Consider the following 27,265-nt stretch of genomic DNA (forward strand, 5'->3'; position numbering starts at 1 on the left):
AGCCAGGCACCCCCAGAGCTCTGCAGTGCGTGCTGGCCGCACACAGCCACAGGCAGGAGGCGGAGCACAGCCAGGTCTAGCCGTGGAGCGGGGCGCAGAGCAGTGGGGCGCAGAGCAGTGGGGCGCAGAGCAGTGGGGCGCAGAGCAGTGGGGCGCAGGGCCCCCTGGGGAGGCCGGATGCGCCTTGACTTGCTCAAGACCAGGGAGGAGGCCTCCGGGGCGGGCGGCCGGTCTGGTGGGAGCGCAGGAATGGGAGCAAGAACGAACACGAAGCGGTCGGGGCCGGGGCACGGCTGGCCGGGTCGGAGTGCCGGCCCCGGCGGCGGGGGTGGAGGAAGAGGCGCTGAGGAGCCGGAGGCGGGGAGAGAGAGCCCTGGAGAGCTGTCCAAGGCCTCGGGATTTTCCAGTGCGTCACAGGCCCTCTGGACCACCTCGTGGGCTCCGAAGGCCCATTTAGGAAACATGATGGGATTGGGGCCGGGGGGAGAGGGGAGAGGCGGAGAGGGGAGAACTATGCAAAACACCCCCGATCTTAGCTCTAAGTGGATATAAGCTTTTTGCCCCGAGACGGGAAGATTGCTTTAACTCACGTAGATAGACATCCTAATTTGTCCAAGCTGAAGCCTTTTGCGTAAAGCCTTTGCGCTCCGAGCGTTCATTACTCATCCCCCACCCCACCCCCACCTCCACCTCCACCCCCGCCCCTGCAACCGCCGTGCCCACCCAGCAGCCAAGGCTAGCGGCGCAGGGGGCTCCGCGCATGCGTCGTCCGAGCAGCCCAGCTCCTCCGCGCCCTCCCTTCTCGGAACAAAACCGGCGCGGAGGCCGCTGCGCCGTTGGCGTAAGCCCCGGCCCGGCGGAGCCCGCGAGCCGCGCGGTCGCCCTAAGCCGGCGGCGCTGCCGCCGTGCCCGGCCGGCCGGCTGGTGCGCGGACGCCGGGAGCGCAGCGCAGCGCCCCGCAGGCGGGCCGGGTGCGGCTGCGGCTGCGCAGGGCCGGCGTGGGCTCCGTGCGCCGCTGGCGTAGCGGGGCTGCTGGCCCAGCGCGGGCTCCGCGACGCAGCCGGCGCAGAGGGCGCTGTGAATACGCGCTTTGGTGCAGCCGGGCTTTTTGGTACCGAGCGGAGAGGAGATGCACACGGCACTCGAGGGTGAGGTAACTATAAAACCCCGATTTGTTTACGTTCCCTCCCCCAGAACCGGCCCCGAGCGCCGCGGAGCCTGCGAGCCCGCTGCGGCCAGGGCGGCCGGGCCCCCGGGGCCCCCGAGGCCGGGGCATCGCGGCGGCGGGACCTCGGGGGGCCGGGCGCGGGGTCCCCGCGGCGGCGGCGGCGAGCTGGCGGGGCGCATGGGGCAGCGCGTGGGGGCGCCGCGGCCCTCGGGGGCGCGCTGGGCGGCCCGGCGGCCGGGGCCTCGCGTGCGGGGGGGACCCCGCGCCCCACGGAGCCGCCTCGGGGGCGGGGGGCACCGCGGGGCGGTTGGGGGGCTGCGCGCGGGTGGCGCGGGCTGGCGGCTCTGCAGGCGGATCCGGGGGGGCGGTAAAGGCAGAGGGTATCCGGCACCCACGTCTTCCCTGTCCCCCCGTTTTCTGCGGGGTCCCCGGGGGGGACCGGGGTGCAGCCGGGGCCCCGCAGTTCCGGCCCCGGGAGGCTAACGGACGCGGCCTCTGCGCCCGCCCGCCCGGACCGCGGGAGGCCTCGTGGGCGCTTGTGCTTCCCCCGGAGCGACCGGCTGGCCGAGGCGGGCTGCCGGGGCGTCACCCCGAGGCCTGCGGGGTCCCCGGAGCCGAGGACTCGGGGGACCTGGGGCGCGGGGAGGGGGGCCGCAGCCCGGCTTTGTTCCTGGAAGCGCGTTGGCCTGTGCGCTCTGGGCCCGGCCCGGGCAGCGGGTGGGGGGCCTGGGCGAACCCCTCCCCGAATCCGGGGACCTGCTCGGCTCCCCCGATCGCTCCCCGCACCCCCCTCCCCAGCCCCCCGAGTTCCCCGGCTGAGCTGGGGGCCCGCGGGGCGCAAGGCCGTGACGTGGGCGGCCTCCCCCGGCTCCGGGGCTCACGTGGGCGCCGCCCGCATGGCCGCCCCGCGCACCCCTGCGCCACGGGCAGGGCCGCTCCCTCCGGTGCCTGTTGAACGAATAAAGTGACATTAAAGCACATGGTTTTTTTTTACAAAAGGACAGATCCTGCGGCTCTGCTGTCTTTCCTAACCAACCCGACGCCTCTCGCTGTGGGTCCCCTGGTTTCGCCTGGAGCTGCCTCCTTTGGGGTGCACCTGACCTGGGGGTGACGGGTCTGCGTTGCATTGCTGAGCCCCAGCGCTGGGACCCTCAGTCTCCGTGCCACCCACCCGAGGCCCAGATACAGGCTGGAAAAGCCGAGGGCTAGCCTGTGGTTAGTGCTGGGGAGACCACCGAAAGCCTGGAGTTAGGGCGGTTCTATAGTAGAGGACTTCCTGTTACATACATCTGGGATATTTTTACCCAAATCTTGAATATTCTTTGTCCCTTGGTCAAGACCCTGGGGGCCCAGACCGGACAGTCCAGGCCCCTGCCCGCACTGCCTGTCCCGGGAGGGAGGGAGGGAGGGATACATTGTGTCAGTCACTGGGATACAGTGAGTGAAACAGTGACCGCCTGGAGGGGACACTCTGTAAACTCCTGAGGCTTTTGAGGAATGAACCTCCGGATGGTGCTTTCAGATGCACAAAATGCTTAGGCTTCCCACAGAACCAGGGGTACTTAGGTAGAATTAGGACCTGCATGCGAGGAGGTCATGTATGTTTCAGGGAAGCATGGACAGAAGTGGCAGGTCTAATGGCTAATTTCACACTGGTAAGGACTGGAAATGGTCTTTAAAGGATTTGATTTCTAGCGGTAACTATCAGGTACTGTGTGTGACTGATTAAAAGTGAAGTGGAGCGCTTCCCTCTCCGACTGAGCAAACCTGCATTCGGTACCCAGACCCCTGGTCGGGAAACCCTGTGCAGGAATGGGTTTGGAGCTCCTTTAAATGAAGTTGTGAGGGAAGCCCTTTCCTATGAGGTGGTGGCAGTCATTGGTTACATGTTAACCGGTACTGGTTCTTCCTGTTAACAGGTTATATTCTAACAGTTTAAAGACTAAATGCAGTTCACCTTTTTAGAGCACCTAATTTGAAGTATTTTAAGAGGCCTCCAGTTTAGTTCTACTACTCTAGTAGGATTGTGGGGGGAGTTTAACTGATTGATGGAGAATATAGGCCATAGGTGGTATATACAAGGAAATTATTCAATGGGAATGATAATTTGCTTTTAATGAGAATTTACCCTATTATTCTATTCCCTCCTTCCCTCAGCTTTGGAGTGAGACTTAAGGTTTCAAACCCTGACCCATTATTATTACCTAGTTTGGCTATCTTAATCTTTTTATATGTGAACTTGGAAGGACTAAAAAAATCCTACCTCATGGGTTTATACTGTGACCATTAAAAGACATAAGGAACCAAAGCCTGCTCAACACATTGTATATACATGTATAGATGTATTTCAGTTCTTTATTGGTTGAAGGACTACTTTCTTTATCCCCCCTCTCCCCCCCCCCCCCCCCCACCCCACTGAGATTTAATGGTCTCTACTGGGCCTTTGCAGCGGTAGTTATCCTACGGTTATCATTCTCTGACTCATATGCAATAACCCATTGGCCTCTCTTGGTAATTTCTATCTTAAAATTCCATAAACACATCCCCTGTACCCTGCCAGACTAAAATCCTTGAGAGCACTTTCTCCACCTCTGGTGCCACATGTTCACGACACATGACTCTGAATTCCAAGCTTGGTTGCTTCGCTCTTTAATCAAGTTTTAAAAAATGTTGGGTACACCACAAATTTAGCATCAGCCCAAAGAACTACTTTGGGTAAAGATGCCAGCCCTTGTCTGTGTGGTGCTTACCGTGAGAATGGGAAATACCATGGGCTGGTGTTTCATATCGAAAGGACATGGCCACTAGTGCCTTTTGATCACAAGAGGAAAGACCGGACACAGTAGAAAAAGGAAAGGCAGTGTAGGCAATCAAAACAGGAAGCTAGTCTTTTCCTTTATAACAGAAATTTTATAAACCTATAAAGTCTTCTCTCATTAAATAGTAGCATTCTCATTAAAAACTTCAGCTTAATGTTTACAAGTTAGAAAAGTGCCCCTTTGACCCAGCAGCGTGGTGCTGCCCCCTAGTGTTTTGTTCCCCGTGACGTTTTCTTGAGTTGAACTTCACTTTCTTCACCTTTTCCTACAACAAACCTATTTAAATTAAAATTAGACTCCTCAGTGGTCTAGGTCCTGGTCTAGTTAGCATTTCTGCCAGCTGCTGATTAGGGTTTCTAATAAGGTAGACAAAGTCGTTTTGAATTGGTTAATTTTTATTCCTTTTAGAACCCAGTTTTCCAAATAGGGGTGAGTTTTGTGTGGAGATAAAACAGTATAATACCAGGTTTCCTTGCAAGGCTCTGTAGGGGATTTTTCAAAGCAGGAAAAGGGGTATATGTTAATGGTGTATCTATTAAATTAGCTTTGTATATGAATACCATAAATTTGATTTATTTAATCTGGGCTTTGTCTTGAAAAGTGTGATATAAAAGTTTGCTTTCTGGCCCTGACCAGGTGGCTCAGTTGGCTGGAGCGTCATCCTGTGCAGCAAAGGATGGAGGGTTCACTTCCTGGTCAGAGCACTTCCCTAGGTTTCCGGTTCAATCCCCGGATGGGAGGCAACCAGTCAGTACTTGTCTTTCACATTGATGTTTCTCTCTCAGTGAAAACGTGTTCTTGGTGAGGATAAGAAATTGCTTTCTGGGGTCAGTGTAGTTTCACATAACTTTTTCATATAACTCAACTGTACTGAAAATAAAATTGAATGTGCTAAAATTGCATGGATGGTGAGCTTTTGTTTTTTAAGTTCTATTTTATTTTGACCTGTGACTGTGACAGAATGAGCTCTGAAAAATACTCTCTTGGACCTTTAATAATCACAAGATTTCCAGTAAACTAACATTTCAAATTATGCTAGTTATCAGTATTCCAAACTATCCTTTTCTTTATTTTCTATTTGTAAGTTCTGTGATTGGACCATTCAATGACTTAGATTTTTCTAAAATGAGCAAATATAATCTCAAAAATTTATCATAGAGTAATAAAAAATGTGTTCAGTGGGTATAAAGGCAATTTATAACTCAAATTGTAAATATTTACATAACAATAGCACTCAGATTATTTCCAGCTGCGTAAGAGACCACAGTTACTGTTCTGACATTAAAACAACACAATTTACTATTATATATATCAAAGCACAATTTGTTGTTATATAGTGGTGGTGGTATTTATAGATGTAAGTATAAGAATAAAATATGTTTATGTTTAAACTATATTCACTGAGATGATTTTGTAATTACCTAATTTTGGAATTACTCATTATAGTTTAGATACCTTACTGCTGAAAAGAAAAGGAGGTATCAGATGGTACTTGTCCTTCCGTTAACGCTTCTAATAGCCATGTTTACCCTTAATATGCACTCTGCTTTTGGGGACCATGCATTCCATTCAGAAAAGAGGTTTTTGGAGATTAGAAAAGTAAATCAGAATGTTGTAGGAAAGTTCCTTTATCCTACTAAGATTATGTACTTTTATAGGACCAGAGTATTGTTATTTGACATATTGCTATTACTTACAATAATTATATCTTCCTAGAACCTATAAATTACTTCAGTAGAGACACATTCAGTCAAATAGCAATGCATAGCATGAGTGTGCGTTTTCTTGTCTTCACCTAGGCAATGCAGAGGCCTCTCATCTTTCCCAGGCGCCTTCCCCCTCAGGAGGAAGTATAGCACCTTTATCAGTGCTTGGCGTTGGAATGTGAAGCCCTTGGCCTTCAACTCTGAGCTACCACCTACTTGTGTAGCAGCTCTCACAGTTTACTAATTAAAAAAAATAATTTTATCTTCCTTGTACCTCCTTCAGAGCAGAATATATTTCATAATTTTATGTCTTCTTCCTGCCTGTCCCCTTTCCCTTCCCCTTTCCTCCTAGTCTCTTTACCCATTCCCCTTATAGGTCAATGGCTGGTGTGGCTCAGTGGTTGAGCATCAACTTATGAACCAGGTGGTCAGTTTTTGATTCCCTGTCAGGGCACATGCCCTGGTTGCAGGCTGGATCCCCAGTAGGAGGCATGCAGGAGGCAGCTGACCAGTGATTCTCTATCATCATTGATGTTTCTGTCTCTCCCTCTCCCTCTCTGAAATCAATAAAAATATTTTTTAAAAAGAACACAAAACAATTCATGATCACATGTTTACAGGTCTGTGAACAAATGTTTTTGAATAATAATTCTTAATGCAATTCTGTAGATGAATCATTCTGTTTCTGTGAAGAAATATACTTCACACTGTTTACCTTCTTGATAAAGGGGGCTGTGGCAAGATTGATTTACCTACCTTATCAAGATAAAGAGAATAATATATGACTTCTTATTATGAACCAATGAAAAAAGTAAAACAATGTAATATTAGAAAAACATTAGATTGTAATAAGTATTATTATATATTGGGTCGGCAACTAAGTAATTGCGGATTTTTAAAAGAAAATCAAAGACAATTTTTTCATGGAACTAAATAACTTTATTCTGTAATGTATTGCCCATTTTGATCAATGACCTTTTGCCATCTTTCAGGCAGCATCATAATCCCACGTTCAAAAAACTTCTGGTTTTTATTAGCAAAAAACTGAATCAGGTACGATTTGACATCATCATCATTATTGAAATTTTTACCATTCAAGGAGTTTTGTAAAGATCGAAACAAAAAGTAATCAGATGGTGCAAGGTCAGGACTATATGGTGGATGTGGCAAAACATCCCAACCAAGCTCCATTAATTTTTGCCGAGTGACCAAAGATGTGTGTGGCCTTGCATTGTCATGATGGAATACAACACCTTTTCGATTTGTCAATTCGGGCCGCTTTTCTTCAACTGCATTGTTTAATTTTGTTAGTTGTTCAATGTAGACATCAGAATTGATCGTTCGGTTGGGTGGTAAGAGTTCAAAGTAGACAATTCCTTTGTAATCCCACCCAACTGATAACAAAACCTTCTTTTGATGAATATCAGCTTTTGATGTTGTTTGAGTTGGTTCACCTGGCCTGCTCCACGATCTTTTCCGCTTGATATTGTTGTAAACAACCCATTTTTCATTGCCAGTTATCAGTCGTTTTAAAAATGGATCATTTTCATTACGTTTCTTTAGCAAATCGCAGCTGCTAATGCGTTGCGTTAACTGTGATTCTTTCAGTTCGTGAGGAACCCATGTATCGAGTTTTTGAACATAGCCAAGTTGTTTTAAGTGATTTTCAATGCATGTATGTGATACATGAAGCTTCTCTGCAATCTCACGTGTTGTACTGTGACAGTCCGAATTGATTATTGCTTTGATTAGGGCGTCATCAACTTCAACTGGACGACCAGAGCGTTTTTCATCTTTGAGTGAAAAATCACCAGAACGAAATTTGGCAAACCAATTTTGACACTGCCGTTCTTTTAAGGCTTCGTCACCATAAACAGCACATAACTTTTTATGAGCTTGCAATGCGTTTTTCCCTTTGCAGAAATAAAAAAGCAAAATATGACGAAAATGTTCCTTTTGATTTTCCATTTTTCAACGAACGCCAAATGAAAACTACAAAACAGATCAAAAAACTTTTTTTACTGATTAACAGCTGAATAGCCAACTATCAAATAACAAAATGTGTTTTACATTTGTACTACGTCTGCAAACCTAAAAATTCAACTGAAGCCATATATGTGTGAAACCCGCAATTACTTAGCTGCCGACCCAATAATTATACATGAGATTACATATGTACCAATGAAGAATAATTAGATACTATATACTATGTATAATATATATATTATAAAGCAACAAGATCATGTTTTTTGTCCCTATAGATCTTTTTTAGTGTAGAAATTTAACTGCATAATTTTTTAATGTTCAGAACATACTTTTAAAAAAATTAAACTTACTGGGGTGGCATTGGTTAATAAAATTATATAGTAGTATGTCTCAGGTACAGAATTCTCTGATACATCAACTATATATAGGATTGCATGCCCACCACCCAAGTCAAATCTTCCGTAACCATGTGTTTGACCCTTACCCTTTGTTACCCCTCCATCTCCTTCCCTCTGGTAACCTCCACACTGTTGTCTATGTCTAAGTTTTTATTTGTTTTTTATATTTATTTATTTGTTACTTTTTGTTTTATATCTCACTGAGTGAAATCACATGGTCCTCGACTTTTTCTGACATATTTCGCTTAGCACGATATTCCATCAAGATCCATCCATGTTGTTGCAATGGCAGTATTTCATTTTTTTCTAATGGCTGAGTAGTATTCCATTGTATACATGTAACACATCTTTATCCAGACACCTATCAAGGACACTTCAGTGGTTTCCATGTCCTGGTCACTGTGAATAATGCTGCAATGAACTTAGGGGAGCATATATCTTTGCAAATAAATGCTTTCAAATTTTTTGAGTAGATACCCAGAAGAGGAATGCTGGGTCATATGGTAATTTTATTAAATTTTTGAGGAGCCTCCATACTGTTTTCCATAGTGGCTGTGCCAATTAACATCCCAGATACAGTAAGTGAAGTAGAACATACTTTTTAAGATTTTAATTAGGATATTAGCTTTTACAAGTAAAGTGAATAATTTTATGTATATAACCAGTATAAATAAATAATTATTCTCAAGAAAATAATCATAACCAATTTTTTAAAAAGCTGAAGAAGGAAACCAGAAAGGTATGCTAAAATCAAATCACCAAAAGAGATTTTAAGAAAAATGTCCTTTAAATTTACTGTAAATATATAGTATATAATACAACTTATAGTTTATAAGAAATATTAGAGCTTTTACTATAAAGATTTTTGCTTAAACACAAGAACTTGAAGGTTTTGTTGAGGCTAACATACAAACTTTCTTAAATAAGTAAGAGTATATGGTTAGTTCAGTGATGTTTCTATTTTCCCTAAAAAAGGAATGGATATTAGGGGCCCCAGATCTTTGGGGGTCATTTTCATTTTAGTTTTTTAAAAGAAGGAAATAGGGGGGCAAAAAGGAAATATGTATTAGATATGGAGAGAAGAAACTTCTTAAGTTTAGAAATCAGAAGAAATTATAACAGTTCAATAATGCATTTCCAGGAAAACATTCATGAAAGAGTAAACCATTGTAATCAAAATTAAAAATTTCTGGGCAGAACCGAGTGTGTTTTTTGCAAAAAATGTGACCATTTATTATTATGTAGTATCACATATATGTTGATAAAAGCAATGATACACCAGGAATATTTAAAAAATATAAATGAAAATAAGGCAATGTATTACTCCAAAATCAATGCCAAGTATTAATGAGGATGCTATGATCATACTGCTGGTAGCAGTATAACAAAACTTAATTTCTCTAGAAACCAATTTGGAAGTATATCATAAGACATTTAAACTTAACATTTTTGTAGTCTTTTTCTACATTTTAGAATTATCCAAACAAGTAACCAGCTGGAATTAAAATTATTGATTAAAGCACTACAAATGCTTGTGAAAAAACCTTGAAACTACAATTTATTTCTTCTACGTACGACATAATGTGATTTTGTTTAACAAACTTTTTTAAGATTTATAATTGCTGGCCTTTATTTTTAGGTGTTTTTGAGTTGTTTTTTTTTATCAAAGTTGAACATGAATATAGTTAAAGAATTAAGTAGTTCTGTGAAATTTTCGGGGAGAAGGAAAAACATCAGTCCCCTTCTTTTATATTCTTCTGCCTAGAGAAGCAAAGACTCCTTTAGGTGGGGATTTGCTATTTACACCATGTCTCCAGCATGTTCACTCCTTCCTGTTCATATTAAGTTCTAGCCGTTATGTGATTAACGAAGGAGGAGGATTCAGCATTCTTTCCATCGCTCCACATACCTTACTGTTTCCTGTGCTCCAGTTTTTCAGTACAATTTTATTGTGATTTTGTTTCAAAACAGTCTTTAGTGTTACATTATGAGTGTTATTTACAACTGAGCCACTGTAGTAAATTGTTTCTTTTTGTACACTGCTTTGTTTTTCTGGCATTCAAAATATTCTTACAATGTTTCCTTTTTATGTTTCTGTGTATCACAAAATGTAACCCAGGTCTAAGTATCAGAATGTAGCTTTGTAAGAACCCTCTATGTTTGTAGAAGAATTTATGTAATTTTCATATACAAGGTGGGACAAAAGTAGGTTTACAGTTGTGAGTACGCAACAAAACAGAGTTTATTGTATTATTTACTAACTGTTGTATTATTTTCCTTGTGAACAACAAGAGAAAACAAGTATCACATGACCTCACTCATATGTAGACTCTAATGAACAAAATAGATCCAGAGACAGAAGCATGGAACAGACTGTGGAGTCAGAGGGAAGGGGCGGAGAAATTAACCAAAGAACTTACATGCATAACCCACAACGCAGACCACGGTGCTGTGAAGGCCCCGGGAGGGATGGGGTGTGGGTGGAGGTGGCCACGGCGGGGGGGGGGAATAAGCAGACCTCTGTAAGACTGAACAATAAAGATCAACTTAAAAAATAACAGGATTTGATGGTTTTAATGATTAGTTATAGGGATAGCTAAAGGTAATCAGACAAAGCTTCCCTGGTGGGGTCGGGTGGGGAGGAATAGTCTGTGCTGTCAGTCATCAAAATGCGTCCATGTTATAAAAGATGGCCCTGGACAGGGAATTTTTCCTCTATTGAACCTGATGGAAAGGAAAGGTGATCTCCCCTGACTGCTTACGAAGGGCAGGCTGGGTGAAGTCAGAGACATGAAACAGCGGCCAGCTGCTGAGGGGGAACACATACCAGGGAGCGTGAAGGTGGAGGCTTTGCTGGGGGAAGCGGGGTGAGATTAGAATGCTTCAGAGGTGGATATGGTTGTGCAAGGATGGAATGACTAAAGCTACAGCTAGCTTTGTTTTTAAGATTTATTTTTTAAATGTGTCTTTATTAATTATTATTATTATTATTATTATTTTAAAAAGGGAGAGGAAGAGAAAGAGAACAATCGATGAGAAATATCCATCATCATCTGCCTCCTGCACGTCCCCGTTGAGAATTGATTCTACAGCCCCGGCATGTGCCCTGATGGAATCGAACCTCTAGTCACATGGGTTGGTGCTCAACCATGAGTCACACCAGCTGGGCCAAGCCTGAATTTTTAATGTAATTGCAGTTAGTTTAAATTTACAAAGCCACATGTGGCTAGTGGTTGCCATATTGGACAGCACATCCTGGATATTTTATTTCACATTTTTGTTTTAGATTTGGATTTAAAATCCACCTGTAACCGGTTTTCAGTAGGTGGAGAGGGATTGTATTGTTTTCTTGTATGTGGAAACCTAGTGACAGTCACCGAGGAAAAGAGCGCCTTTTCTATTTTTGCTCTCAGTTTTGTGTATCCGGTATGTTCACTCCCACGCCACACACCACACCGCCTTCAGTAAGTGGTTGAGTGCATCTTCTCCCTACTTCTTCCAAAGCATCTTGGCCCTTCTCGGCCCGTTCCTTTTCCAGCTAAGTATTAAAAGTATCTCAGATTCTCACAAATTATTTTGGAGATTTTAATTGGGATTACATTGGATCTATATCCCAGCCCATCGTAAGCATGGTATAGTAATCAATTATTTATGTCTTGCATTTCTCTCAGTAATAATCTGTGGTCATATTTTATGTAAAGATGTTGTACATCTTTTGTCATTTATACTAGCTATTTGCTATTGTAGTAAATAAATCTGTTTTCTAATTTTCTAATTATTGCTAGTATGTTGAAATACAATTGATTTTATGTTATTTTTATATCCAGCAACTTAACTAAATCAATTTATTAATTCTTAGAGGTTGTTTTGGATTTTCTAATATACCCCATCCTATCGTATGTAAATAATGACAGTTTCATTTCTTTATAACTCACACATTTTATCATTTTATTTCATCTTGCCTTATTCAATTACCAGAGGGACTCGGAGCAGAATCAGCACACTATTTTGTAAAGAACCAGATGAGAAGGAAGCCAATTCCTGTATAAATGTGTAGACTCTAAAGTGCTGTGCTGACAGGAAGTCAGAGTAGATGACGGTAGAAGTTTGGCAGATGAGTCTTTATCATTTTGTAGTAATTCAAAGGCTGTACGCTATTTTGATAAAAGGGGCCATTTTTACAGGGAACGGAAGAAGAAAGACGAATTCAGAGCCACGGAAAAACGGGTAAAACATTTGCTAAGCAGATTGGCACTGCTGGAGAGATTATGGTTATTTTGAGTGTGACTAAGTACAAACTAATGCTTGCCTCTTTAAATCCCCTCAGGAAAACTAGAAATGAAGGTACACATGCACACAAAGTTCTGCCTCATTTGTTTGCTGACATTTATTTTTCATCACTGCAACCACTGCCATGAGCCACACGACCACGGGCCTGAAGAGCACCACAGACACCACCATGGACTGGCAGAATCGGAGCCGGGCAAGTTTTCAGAGCTGGATGCTGCCAAAAACGAAAAAAATTATTACATTGAAAAACTTTTTGACCGTTACGGTGAAAATGGAAGGTTATCCTTTTTTGGTCTGGAGAAACTTTTAACAAACTTGGGCCTCGGAGAAATAAAAGTAGTTGAGATTAATCATGAGGATCTTGGCCACGATCATGTTTCTCACTTAGATATTTTGGCAGTTCAAGAGGGGAAGCATTTTCACTCACACAACCACCAGCATGCCCATAAGCATCTAAACTTGGAAAACCAAACTGTGACCGGCGGGTCCGCAAAGAGGTACCATAAGTGTGACCCCGAGAAGGAGGCAGTTGAAGTGTCTGTCAAGTCTGATGATAAACATGTGCGCGACCGCAATCACCGGCTCTGCCACCACCACTGTTTGCGGCATCACCCTGATCATAACACCACCCGCCATCTCGCTAATGATTCCATCCCTCACGGTGAGCGTGGGGAGACTAGCCAGGAGCCTTCCGCAGAGACCAATAAGACCCAGGAGCATTCTGAAAGTAAGCCCCCGAGGGGAAAGCGGAAGAGGAAAGGGAAGAACGATGAGAATTCAGAGGTCATTACGCCAGGCTTTCCCCCGAACCATGATCAGGGCGGACAGTATGAGCACAATCGGGTCCATAAACCTGATCGTGTACATAGCACAGGCCATTCTCATGGACATGCTCCAGATCATGATGGTCACGATCCTGGTCACGGACACCAAGATCCTAATCCTGACAATGAAGGTGAACTTCGGCACACGAGAAAGCGGGAAGCGCCGCATGTTAAAAAAAGTGCAATCTATTCAGCTGCTAGTCACAAGGATCATAATGAAGATGACCGTCAGCATGAGGTGAGTGGAAAAAGACGGTCGCTCCATAGTCCTTAGACAATTGTGGAGCATTTTAGGTAAAAAGAGAAGTAACGGTGGAATAGTTAATCACATTAAAACATTTCTAGATAATGTAAAATAAACACATTAAGGAAGTTAGATTAAAGTTTTTATCCAGATTTTTACTTGCATTGTTTGTTCTCAAATTTGGGTTCTTAAAACCTAAATGTTTGAAGGTTGTTAGAAAATATAACCTTATATTCATTATTTTACTACCTTGCTTATGACTTTTAACTCCCCAAGTTAGTTTCATATTATTAGCTGGTTTCCAGATATTTGAAAATTGAAGCCTTTTTATTCAATCTTTCCTCTTGGGAAGTGACTAGACAGGTTCTTTTTTATGACTGTTAACTCATTGAATTAATCACGGAATGGGTCCTCGTCATAGATATAACTCCAAATCGGGTATTTGTGCATATCGTAGGTTTCTTTTCTCAATGTCACTATGATAGGGCCTACTTGCTCATGCTATAGTCTTCTCATGCCTTTGACAGATTTAGGGTGAGTGCAAAATATACAATAATAGGAAACTCCAATACTCATGAGGTATCTGTATTTCTCTTCTAAATTTTCATGATTTTTTTGAAATAATTTTACATCAATTGATTCCTTCTTAGTTTTTTAAAACTATACTAGTCTTAAACACATTTTTTTTGTTTTGTTTTATGAGAGGTATATTAACACCTTTGTTTATTTTAATTTTATCACTCTTATGTTTAGAAAAAATTGATTTATGGTTCATACGTATAAAAAAGCAGCACCATCTTCTAATATAGAATATGATGGATTAAGACTTCATTCTTTGTTGTTTATGTCTTTACAATTTAAGTATGTTTTGCATCTAAGTAAACATCTTTGTGTTTCTTCCCTAGAGAAGTCACCAGATAATTTGTTTTAAACAGTTATAAACACTGGTAATATCAGTTTAAAAGATTTATATTCATCTATTACTGTGGATGATAGCCTTGAATCTTTTGTTGTTAATAACTGGACATTATTATTAATATTTACTTTTTGTGTCAAACTTGTAGGGTTGGCATCATCAGACCTGATGCGTATTTTGAATTTTTTTAGGATCTATGGGAACATTGTATGCATTGGGTAGTTAAAACCTGGGAAGAATCATTTTTTGGTTTGTATGTGTGTTCTGGGTTTGGTTTTTGTACCTAGGTAAAATCATAGACTGAGGTAGCAAGTCAGTAAACAAGTATGCTTGCTAAGCGGATGTGTGTGAAAAAGAGGCAGAGCCATCTTTTTTGCCTTAATTTTAGAAACTTGTTTTCTGTATGATGGGTCAGACTTGCTCACCGTTTCCTGCTTTGTTTGGTTGGCACTGAAATCACTAGTGGAGGAAGCTGCCTTGTTCTCACCTTCCAGCGTCAGCCTTAGGCTGGAGTCCCCTTAGGCAGTGAAAAGCCTGTCTTATATTAGAACGCAAAGTAATTAATTTAAGTTTATTTAACACTGTTTACAAGTAAGAATCTTGAGTAACTAATAAATACACTTTGGCTAGAGAAGTGATTGCCCCCCACCCCCATAAGAATCTTATGATGACAGTCGCGAATCTCTCTGATCAATGGCAATAGGTCATTATCTTTCGTGTGTTAGAATGGAAGAACCTTTAAAACCCATAAAGGCGTGGGTAATAAGTTGAATGCAACCCTATCATAAACTCCTAGCCAAAAGCTTTATTTCTAATATATATATTGTATTACAAATTATTTTCAAATAATAATTAGATATTATTTATACAGTAAATTGATATAGATATCCTTTATACAGTAAATTGTTTCTGCATGAGCTTTTAAAATACTCTTTGATTTGTTTTACCCCTTCCCTTACAGTGCTTGAACGTCACTCAGTTGCTAAAATACTATGGCCACGGTGCCAACACTCCCATCTCCGCTGATCTGTTCACCTACCTTTGCCCTGCGCTGTTATATCAGATTGACAGCAGACTCTGTATCGAACACTTTGACAAACTTGTAGTTGAAGATTTAAGTAAGGATAAAAATACGGTTCCAGAAGATAAAGCAAATGTCGGGGCCTCGGGTAAGAAAAATTTCTTTTTCTCCTCAAGATGGTTTCCATTCTAATTTTTTATGTAGTTGAATTAGAAAGTAATTCTGAACTACTGCTCTCCTTTGGTGTCTTTCCATGTGTTTTAATATGTGTGTTTAAAAAAGACCTGGGTAAGACAGGAGCACGGCGGTGTAGTGTGGCATTGCAGAGGGAGGATTTTGCTAAGGAACTAGATGAAAAAGGATACACAGGTTTGTGATAAATGGATCTTTCTTGATGGGCAAGTGTAAATAACGGGCCCCTAGTTAAAATTATTGCTAAACTTTTAGCAGGGGTTGAGGGCTCTGGTGAAATGCTAAGATGATTGTTTTTAAGGAGGCACAGAGGAAAGAAAGCCAGCAGGACCTAGAGGGTGTTATGCTAAGTGAAAAACGCCACTCGGAGGAAGACAAGTACCACGTGACTTCACGCACAGTGATTACCAGAAGGAAAGGGGATGAGGGTGGACAGAGAGAGTAAGGGGCGGGGATAACATTTGGTGATAGAAGGAGATTAGACCTTGGGTGATGAACACACAATACAATATACAGATGATGTATTATATACTTGAAAACTATATAATTTTATTAACCAATGTCACCCCAATAAATTCAATAAACTATATTTTAAAAGATAAACAGAAGCCTGTAATTGTAACCATTATGTTCTTAACTGCTTCCTGCTAAAAGGATTCTTAAGTATGCTTTGCTAGAATATGACCGGGAGATAGAGTTACATTTAGTTATACTTCAGAGTGTTTTCACGGGTGATGCAGCCAGACAGTAAAGTGGTCTAGAGGTAAGCACTGGTGGAGGTATGTGCTGCTGTAAGTACAGATTAGTAAGAAAAAACACAAGAATGGTCTTCTGGGTAGACAGGCTGGGTCCAGACTGGTACGCTTAGTGAAGGGAGACAAAATGAGTCCACTCCCAGGTTTGAATGCTGCGGTTTGGGTGGGTAAATAGGCCCATCTCTGGCTTCTGTTCCCTGATCGTGTGGAGGAGTAAATACCTCGAGAGGCTCCGTCCTTCAGGCCTTCTGCATTGTCACTGTGACAGAAGAGAAGGGGAAGCTGGGCCTGAGGTACTGACTTAACTCAAGTCATTTGTTCAGGGGAGATGGAGACTGACGAGATTGTCACATCGAGATTTAAAATTAATAGCCTTGTTTTATTTTTAAGGTTTTGAAAAATTCTAATTTTGGCTTCCACATCCACTGTAGATTATGACTTAGAGTTTTCCATGCTGTAATATTGGAATAATCTACATATTATAGTAAGCTGCTTGACTAGTAATATTGAAAATTACAGTTAATCTAAAAGCCTTAGAGGAAATTGTACTTGCTTTGAAGACAAATACATTACTAAATAGTGAATATTGATCAGTTGTTCGGAGGTGGTTATTAGCATTGTGAGAAATGAAGATTGAATTAATTATGTGCTAATAGACATTGATAATTGTGGAGAGAAAGCCCTGCTAGAAATTATTTTTAATGACTGCTATACCATTAAGAAAGGTTAACTTGTTCTATATAAGTTTCCCGTAGAGGCACAGCTACTACCTCATTAACTGTTCAAAGATTTCTGTAAACCCAATATACTCTATACTGTGTACTGTAGAAATCGTTTGTTTCACCAGATTGGCCCATTTAGTCATAGAGTTGACCCTGGCTTAATTGCCATGGGGGTGTGAATAGGTTGATAAGCATTTTCTGCCAATTAAAATGCTGAAACAGTATAGAAAACGGCTATCGTGCGCATGCTTTGAAGCAAGTTAATTAGAAAGTTTCCACAGATGAACGCTTCTTTTTAAAAGAACTCATTTTCTCTCTAGATAATGAGAAGGGGAATTGGTGAATAACTAAGCTCGAAGACCTTTAACGTTTTAAGCGACCTAATTTGCAGAATAAGTGAAGTTTCTTTCAGACGTTTAGCATGTGTTTTTATTGCAGTTGGTGTCTTGGGTGCAAATAAAGGAAACGTTTGGTAGTTGTATTGAATGGTTTATACATTCTGGCATACATTTGATAAAAGATGCTTCTTTAATGTGTTTTTTAAAAATTGATTTGGAGAGAGAGACATCGACGTGAGAGTGAAACATCGGTTGGCTGCCTCCTACAGGGGATCAAACCACAATCCGGGCATGTGCCTTGACCGGGAATTGAACTGGTGACTTTTTGGTGCATGGGATGACACTCAACCAACTGAGCCATACCCACCAGTTTTTATTTGTCTTTGTTTTATACCAAATAAATTGTGATTTAAAAAGCACAGTAATTTGGTTAGAAATCAAAAGAATTTTATTACTACCCAAATTGCTTTTTTCAACACCTAGGAAATTATGATAGAGTTTACTTAAGCTTAAATGCAAATATTATTATTTCTAAAAAGTAAGGGTTGTTTTTGTTTGTTAGTTTTTTGGTTATTTTTAGTTTTTTAAGTAAATTGTACAGAAAGTCAAATTGGAGGAAAGAGAGTTTGGAACTGGGTTTGGAGGAGTGATGATATCGAGGAAAGTAGAACTGAATTATCCTTGTAAAAATAAGAAATGAGATACAATAATAAGACTCTTTTGTATGTATTGTGAATATATTTCCATTTTGGACTAATATCTAGTTTCTTAAACTTTTTAAAGGAAGATTTAAGCCGAAGCCGGTTTGGCTCAGTGGTAGAGCGTCGGTCTGCGGACTGAAAGGTCCCAGGTTCGATTCCGGCACATCCCCGGTAGCGGGTGTGCAAGAGGCAGCTGGTCGATGTTTCTCTCTCATCGACGTTTCTAGCTCTCTATCTCTCTCCCTTTCTCTCTATTAAAAATCAATAATAAAAATATATTTAAAGGAAGATTTAAAAAGATTACAGTATATTATATACTTGATTTTAATGTTTCCAGGAGAGGTTTTTAACTATACTAGGGCCCGATGCACAAAATTCAAACATGGGTAGGGTTCCTAAGCCTGGTGATCAGGGCTGATCTGTCGGGTGACCTGCAGGGTGATTGGGGGCCCCTGCTGGCACCCGCCTTGGCTGGCTTGGGGTCTGGGGTCTGGGGCAGCTCCTGCATTGAGTGTCTGCCCTGTGGTGATCAGTGCATGTCATAGGTCATCCCACTGTTCAGTCGATTTGCATATTAGGCTTTTATTATATAGGATTCTTTAAATAAACAGTTTTATTGCTATGGCTCTGCCTTTATATTTCAGTCTAGATATTAAGAGTGAATCACAGCCTTAATTCATTTTAAGTCCCTTTTTCTGATAAGGTGGGTCACTGAGGATACTATTTATAATTTGCTCTGAGTTTCTTAATTCCTTTTTTAAGTATTTAAGCTAGTTATATGGTTATTTATTTTGTTCTGTTTTTAAGTATAACAGTACCAAAATATAAAGCTTCTTAAAAAGTATAGTCTGGGTATGACTCATTTATCTTATGTTTATTTTTCTTGGGAGCTTTTTTGATTTATGTTTGTATGCTAATGTTGACAGTCAATTTCTTTCCCCAGCATGGATTTGTGGCATCATCTCTGTCACTGTCATTAGCCTGCTTTCCTTGCTGGGTGTGATCTTGGTTCCCATCATTAACCAAGGATGCTTCAAATTCCTCCTCACATTCCTGGTTGCTCTGGCTGTAGGAACAATGAGCGGAGACGCCCTTCTTCATCTGCTGCCCCATGTAAGGAATCCTTTTAAACTTAAAAAATAAAGTAAAATAAAAGTGAAAGTGTTTAAGCCAAAAGGTTCTTGCATTATCAAGCTCTAACAAAAAAAAAATCTAGTATTTGTGCTTTTTTTTTTTTTTTTTTTTTTTTTGCTTAACAGAATAAATATTTTTTTTCCATTTGAGCAGTTTTAATAGCAATATTTTTAAAGTAAATTGAATCATTAGGTTTTAAAATAGCAAAAAGACTGGTAATGTCAGTTTTATGTTCACCTGTCCGAATGTATACATGTCAAATTACCATGATATATACTTTAACAGTTGTTCTCTAATGTTTAAAGTTCTCTAAGATTAATATTGTGAAACGTGAACATTTCACAATTAAACATAACTTTATTAGCACACATATATTTATTTTTGCTAAAGTTTAAAATATAGAACATTTTGCATATATTCCAGTATATACTTCTGAATAATCAGCTTAAGAAGAAGTTAGGTGATAGGGAGTCGCAAGTGATCACCCAGTGGTGAACTCCTTTTGTTTTATTTTTATTAAATACCAGGCATTTATCTGGGTCATAGACAAAGGACCCATCGCTCCCAGTTTGTTTACTGCTGATATGGCTCTCTGACAGTAGCATGTGTCTTAACCCCTCTCAGGATCTGAATTGGTGGTCTTTGTCTTATAGAGTTACCATGAAGCGTATTTCATAGCATTTCAATAGCATTTTAATAATTTGTTTCAAAACTTTCCTTATTCTTGATACCAGTCTCAGGGCGGACATGATCACAGTCACCAGCACGCACACGCGCATGGGCATGGCCATGGCCATTCTCATGGACACGAGCCCACGAAGTTTCTGGAAGAGTATGATGCTGTGCTGAAAGGACTCGTCGCTCTAGGAGGCATTTACTTGTTATTTATCATTGAACACTGCCTTCGGATGTTTCAGCACTACAAGCAGCAGAGAGTGAGTAATTTCGCTTTCTGGGATGTAAACTCAAAGACCGTCATTTTCTGGCCATGTGTTTAATTATGGTGTTGGTGTGATTTAAGTCTCTCTTTTTTTAATAGGTTATCTTCACAGTAATAAATGGCTTTGATCCTGGCCATTTTGGTCATTACATTTATTTTGGCATTTATAATCAAGAAATAGTAGTCTCAGTCTCAGCTCATTTGTGTCACACCTTATTAAACTGAGTTAAACAGGATGCAAAAGCTATTGGTCAATTTGCACTTACAAAAATGCAAAAATATACAAATACAAGCAAGTTTCATGTGTCTTCTGAGGTAATTTCAACTCTAAGTGGCTTTCATTGTCACACACTTCAATGGAAATGTTGTCAGACAGCATACTTCTTATCAGAAAGCCTGGCCAATGGCAGGATACTAGAGGTATAAAAATTTACATTCAGGAAGCTTTGTAGGAAGGAAATAAGGCAAATGAAGGAAATGGTGATTCTTCTCAAGAGTGACAAACCATGTGGGAGATGATGCTTGAACTGTTGATCACACACCCTGCTTTTCATGAACTGTCAGTTTTCTGTCACATTTATGAGAATAACACAAATACCAAAAGAATTTTCTCCCCAGGAAGGTAAGTTTGGGATTACCATTCACCATGATTGCACGTCTCTCTGTTGAAGTTGATTTATGTGTATCTAAAGTTCTATCTTGAATATTTCTCACTAACATGATTATTTTCAGTATATGCTCTTTAAATCTAGAGGACATTTTTAGGAAGCTTTCTATACACACACACACACACACACACACACACACACACCAAATAAAAAGGATTAAAAAATTCTTACATTTTGTTAGTTAACTGCAGATATTAAAAAAAAAAATACTTTCTTCTTCCTCAAGAACATTGGATAGTCTTGATCATCATGTATACAGTCCACACCTAGTATACAACTTTATGCTATTTTTATGTATATATTTTTGGTATATGTATGTGTTGTTTATAGATCTTCTTGAGACAAAATAAATAGTTTCCAATAGAGCTCTGAGCTGGGAGGCATGGGGAGTGATTCTAGTTCCTGCTCAGCCACAGCTAGCTGTAAAACTATGATTCATTCATCATGACTTTCAGTTGCTAACTACGGGAAACAAATCCCATTTCTCATTTTCATATCCTATTCCAAGTAGAATATATTTCACCTTAATTGCCATATTTTAGTCAGGGCACCATCATGTTTATTTGCCTCCGAAGGAGGGGGGCATGATGGTGGCCAGGGAAGAAGGATTGAGGAATGGTAAAGGAACTGGAAGGACCCACTTAGGGCAGAGTGAGAGAGAGCCCACAGCACATGGTGGTGGAAGGGCTGTGGAAGGTCGTGGCGGGAAGACTAGAATGTGGTGGAAGGGTGCTGAGTAAGAGGGGCTGGAGGGGAGGAATCGGCGAAGGCAGTCATTGAGAGAGGTGAGGTGGGCTTGAGCTACAGTCATGGCGTAAGGACTGGGGGAGGGGAGGTGGGTAAGAGAACTGTTAAAATGAAAGCATCAATGAGAAGACTTGGAATTTGATTAGATGTAAGAAACATGAGAATTTCGACTCCATCTCGGTGAGTACCTGATTTAGATCACAGTGACATATTGCAAACTTTATAAGCAGTTTTGGAATAACTGTGAAGCCTAAATTCTCTTCAGTTGTGTATACCTACTAACATCAAAGCAGCAGATAGTAAGTATTTAATCTGTCTAAATTATTAGAGACTGTATAATTTACAGAGAAGTATAAATTACACCAATTTTCCTTTTTTATAATTTAATCTTGATCTTAGTTTGAACTTAAATTTACCAGCAAAATGAAACATATTTATTTATTTTTTAAAATATATTTTATTGATATTTTACAGAGAGGAGGAAGGGAGAGAAAGAGAGAGCTAGAAACGTCAATGAGAGAGAAACATCGACCAGCTGCCTCTTGCACACCCCCTACCGGGGATGTGCCCGCAACCAATGTACATGCCCTTGACCGGAATCGAACCTGGGACCTTTCAGTCCACAGACCGACGCTCTATCCACTGAGCCAAACCGGTTTCGGCATGAAACACATTTATTTTTATAAAGTAAACTAATGTAGGAGAACAGAGTTCCCAAAACATGGCAGCTTATTTATAAATTTGAAATTGTGGGACCCTAGCCAGTTTGGCTCAGTGGATAGAGTGTCGGCCTGCAGACTGATAGGTCCCAGGTTTGATTCCCACAAAGGGCACATGCCCAGATTTTGGGCTCCATCGCCAGTGTGGGGCATGCAGGAGGCAGCCAATCAATGATTCCCTCTCATCATTGATGGTTTTTTTTTTCTCTCTCCCTCTCCCTTTCTCTCTGAAATCAATAAATATATATATATTTTTTTTTAAAAAAGAAAGAAATTGTAGGAGATAAAAAATAGAAGGTACTCTTAGCAGAGGGGTATTGTAAGTTTATAATAAGGAGTTCTTCACGTATATCAAGGAAAGGAATCTAGGTAGATAAGTCCGTGCGTGTCCTTCCTGATAAACAGGACAATGCCTAATTTACGATGACACGCGCTGTGCAGGCCTTTCTACGGAAAGGAGATGAGTGATACTCGAACAGAACAGATACTTGATCGCCTGATGGGAAAGTCAGCTCTTGGAAGGGAGCTTTCAAGAGCATCCATTCGGCAGCACCCGGCCATGACTGGTTCAGGCTGAGCTGGAGGCGGATGACTTGGCAGGTTTTTCAGGAAGTGGGCAATCGGAGCCCCAGAACCCCAGCAGCCGTTCGCATTTTCTCCTTTACTCTCCATCCCTCAGCTTTTCCTGCCCGTGGCTCCTCCTCCTCTTTAGTGACTCTCCTCCCAGGGTGTCTCCATACTTTTATTATTTGAACGTTGTCTGTTTCTCCCCTTTCTGTTACCTATTGCTATGAAGCAGAACAACCCAAACTTAACGGCTTATAGCAACGGTTTATTATTTCTCTTCATCCTGTCAGGGATCGGGGCAGGGCCCAACTGAGCAGTGTTTTTGCTTCACTTGGTGTCAGCTAGAGCCACTCACTGCCTGCCAGGGCAGGGGAAGTCCAGGAATGCCTCCCTCCTCATCTGAGTGCCTGCATCTTGGTCTCCTCACACATCAACCCTCACTCCCCCTCCCTGCAGAGTCTAGACTGAGCTCCAGAACCGGGACTGCTTCCCACCAAACAAAGTGCCAGCCAGCCTCCCGTCCAATGTGTTAGGTGAAGGCAAGGCAAAGGCCAGCCAGAATTCAGGCAGGGGAATGTGCTGTACGTGCTGCCGGGTGGAGAAGGCTGAGGCCGGGAGGGAAGAGGCTGATGGTGGCCATCGCTGAAGACTTCACTAGCTCAGACAGGCTACCTCACAGCGTTAGGAGACTGACACCATTTACAGCTGGAAGCAAAGCCAACTTTCCGACATACCTGTGATTAGTCTCTTACATTCACATAGACTAGAAATAGAACTTCAAGTTGGAAGAGTTAGTGGTAGTTACGTTGAACAAAGAAGAAAGGAGGCTATCCATATATATAAAAGGCTAATATGCAAAGAAGAAAGGAGGCTATCTATCTATCTATCTATCTATCTATCTATGTAAAAGGCTAATGCACGGAGTGTCCCCTCAGGAGTTTGCTCACTCGGTCACTATGACCTGTGCTGACCACTTGGGGACAGTGCGGAATGAAGGCAGGCCCAGCCGGCAGCTGGCAAAGGGACACCCTGGCCAGAAGGCCCCGATTGCCGGCCAACCCTAGGAACCCTACCCGTGCAGGAATTCCATGCACCAGGCCTCCAGGTTAGAGATAAGTTAGGAAAATTCAAACCTAAACAATAAAATACAATAATTATTTAGAATTTATTAGTAATTGAGAACAGATTAGCTGAGAAACAAAGCTTTATCGCCAAGCTTAGAGTCAGTTACTTATAGGTCATTTTCATACATCCCCTTGTTTAATCCACATAATCATTTTCTTTTTGCAGATGAGTATTATTATATTTAATAAATTTAACAGTCTCAGAAGTTAATTGCAGATTTGCTATTTTAAGTGAGGTTTGACTATTATGTCACAAGTAGGGAAATATGAGATTGCATTCATCACAGAATAAAATTCAAAGGAATAAGCATTAGTTTGTGGGATTTACTATTCCCACACACTATTAGATAAGAGAGATTACATATATTTCACTATATTATAAAAATATAGTAGTGTGTATCCTTTTAACTTTGAATTAGATGAACTTGAACCTTTTAGTTGAGTATTCAAGAAAAGCAACACTAACATACAAATATAGCTGTATTTTTCATCTGGTTAGACCCCTTGATTAACTTCTAAAAATTTTTCTTTTTCTCACTTCTTTACCATATAATTTATGCATAAAGTTAACACCAGTCATCCCCATAGATGTTAATAAGTAAATATTGCTGCTACTTGTGGCTGCAGATTTGGTAATAACACCAGGTGTTTTTTTCCAGGGGAAACAGAAGTGGTTTATGAAGCAGAGCACAGAAGAATCGAGTATCGGCAGGAAGCTTTCAGACCACAAGATCAATAACACCCCAGACGCCGACTGGCTGCAGCTCAAGCCTCTTGCAGGTAGGGAATAGTTCTGACCGACAAGAAACTTTTAAAACGTAGCAATTGAAATATCACTTCAAAACTGTGTTCGTGTTGCTTGATATTTTGTGTCTTTGTGGCTTCCCTAATTTTAGTTTCTAATTTAAATTTTCTTAATTGCAAGTGTGTCTTAATTGTGCTTTTGTTAGTTTTTTGGTTTGTTTAAGCCTTATTTATACCAGAAGTGGGATAAATTAATTGCATCACAGAGCAAAAACCCTATTGTACTTTACAGGAGAACAATTAGACAGACAAAAAGGCTTTGTGAGTGTTGGGTTAGCGTAATGTTACTTCTTGGCAAGGCAAGGTCTTTGTGCCTCAGCATGTGATGGGTTTTCTGTGGAAGGAGGATCAGCCTTTGTGCTTGCAGGAGAAGGATCTCTGAGCTTGAAGTCTCTGCGCACCCATCCTGCTGTTCTTCTGCCTGGTAGCTGTAATAAGGTAGCTTACGATTTGTAGGGAAAGCAAAGCTTTTAATCTAACATTCCCCACCCCCTCCTGTTCCCCTGGGTGTACCAGTGATTTTCTGCAGAAAAGCAGCAGCCTAGAGCCCACTGTAGACTCTGCCCCAAAATAGAATTTGGGAGTATTAGGATATTTGTCACATAATAAATAACTTGAAAACTAGGTCAGAGGTCAACCTCAATTTAAAAAACAAAACTTAACAGATACTGTCATGTATGTGAATTTCTGACCTTCAGCCTAGTAATGATTTGAGTAGTATTGTCAGGTGGAGCATTGAGAGATGCAAATTATTTACACTTTGTCTCCTTGCATGGTAAAAGAAGGTTACAGTGGACAAACCTGAAGCTTTGTTCTTTCTCTGGAAAGCTAGGCGTTTATTTTTTACCTGTAAACGCTACAGTAACTGCACCTTTGGTGTCCATCAGCTGCTCATGAGCACTCCGTACGTCCCAGCGCCTTCCACCTGCGCTCCTCTGCTCCGCCCCTGCCACCGCCTTCAGTTCCTCGTCCCCGGGGCACCTTTTGGCCTTGTGTGTGTTCTCACGTTTTAAAGTATTGTATTTGTTTTTAGATATTCATTTATTTAGTGAATTTTAAAAGACATTCACTTAAAATGTTCATTGCAATGCTGTTCTGTCGGTTTAAATGAGCAAACATGCGTGCTTTACTGTGGATAAAGCATGGCCTCTGCTGTCATAAACACAGGAACGGATGACTCGGTTGTTTCTGAAGATCGCCTTAATGAAACGGAGCTGACAGAGATAGAAGGCCACCAGGAATCCCCTCCCAAAAACTACCTTTGTGTGGAAGAGGAGAAAATCATGGACCATTCTCACAGCGACGGCTTCCACGCCATCGACGAGCACGCCCTCCACGCGGCCACACCCAACCACCACGACGAGAGCAAGGCCGCGCTGCGGAAGCACCAGTGGCACAAGCACTCGCATCACTCGCACGGCCCCTGCCACTCGGGCTCGGACCTGAAAGACACCGGCATCGCCAACATCGCCTGGATGGTGATCATGGGGGACGGCATCCACAACTTCAGCGACGGGCTGGCCATCGGTGAGTCCGGGAGCTGGGCCCGGCGCTGCTGGTGAAGACGTCCTCACCGCGTCATGCTTCACCTCACCAACGGCCACTTAGAGAGATTGGAATCAGGGCTTAGCACACACACTGCTCTGCATTCCTTCAGGCACTTGGCTTTCTAAAGGCTATGCTAACATTTTTGATGAGTTTAGCTGGGGACATAAAGGTATAATTTCAGTGGGTTTTTCTTTGAATATGTAAACAAATGTCTGTAATATGCTTCTGTGTGTGTGTGTGTGTGTGTGTGTGTGCATACCAGCATCTTTATTTTATTTCATTTTTAAAAAATATATTTTACTGTTTTTTACAGAGAGGGAGAGAGTCAGAAACATCAATGAGAGAGAAACATCAATCAGCTGCCTCCTGCACACCTCCTACTGGGGATGTGCCCGCAGCCAAGGTACATGTCCCTGACTGGAAACAAACCTGGGACCCTTGAGTCCGCAGGCCAATTCTCTATCCTCTAAGCCAAACTGGTAAGGGCAGCATCTATATTTTAAATGTGTGGACACACTTTTTAAATTTATTTTTTATTGAACTTATTATGGTTATATTATACTTCTCAAATAATTTTATTTTCAAGGCATTGTTACCATATTGAAAAAGTTACCTTAACATTGTATTTTCAAGTACATTTACATTTATACATGCTCAAATGAGAACCAATAATTGAAATTTTGGATTTCATTTTTTTATATCTAATAAAAAGGTGAAGAAAAATTTTGTAATGTTAAAAAATTCATTGTACCAGATTCAAATATATTAGAATTTTGCTAATGTAAACTGATTCTGCCAGTTTGGGAAGACAGTAAATGGGATTAATACATGATCTTTGAGATCAAGACTCTTATATAATTATTCAGAAAAATACTTTGGTATCTTTCAGAAAGGAGAGACTGTATTTTCGGATCCACAGTGGCTGCCAATGTTT

The 27,265-nt window shown here is 41.5% G+C and overlaps 1 protein-coding gene across 4 annotated transcripts in view; it reads left to right on the plus strand.

The window, feature by feature from the left end:
• SLC39A10 (solute carrier family 39 member 10) overlaps positions 1-27,265 on the plus strand; it is a 90,442-nt gene that overhangs the window by 57,274 nt on the left and 5,903 nt on the right. For 2 of the 4 annotated variants that reach the window (XM_084892138.1, XM_084892139.1), the window contains exons 2-7: positions 12,405-13,429; positions 15,313-15,520; positions 19,024-19,193; positions 19,949-20,149; positions 24,639-24,759; positions 25,951-26,310. In XM_084892138.1, the coding sequence (XP_084748264.1) occupies positions 12,416-13,429; positions 15,313-15,520; positions 19,024-19,193; positions 19,949-20,149; positions 24,639-24,759; positions 25,951-26,310 (2,074 nt within the window). In that variant the 5' untranslated portion in view covers positions 12,405-12,415. Of the gene's footprint in view, positions 1-763; positions 1,154-12,404; positions 13,430-15,312; positions 15,521-19,023; positions 19,194-19,948; positions 20,150-24,638; positions 24,760-25,950; positions 26,311-27,265 lie in introns of those variants that run through there. The other 2 variants (XM_084892140.1, XM_084892137.1) reach the window with 2 other exon arrangements.

This window comes from Pipistrellus hanaki, assembly GCF_964339955.1.
Source record: "Pipistrellus hanaki genome assembly, chromosome: 8".
In the NCBI taxonomy this organism is placed as follows: domain Eukaryota; kingdom Metazoa; phylum Chordata; class Mammalia; order Chiroptera; family Vespertilionidae; genus Pipistrellus; species Pipistrellus hanaki.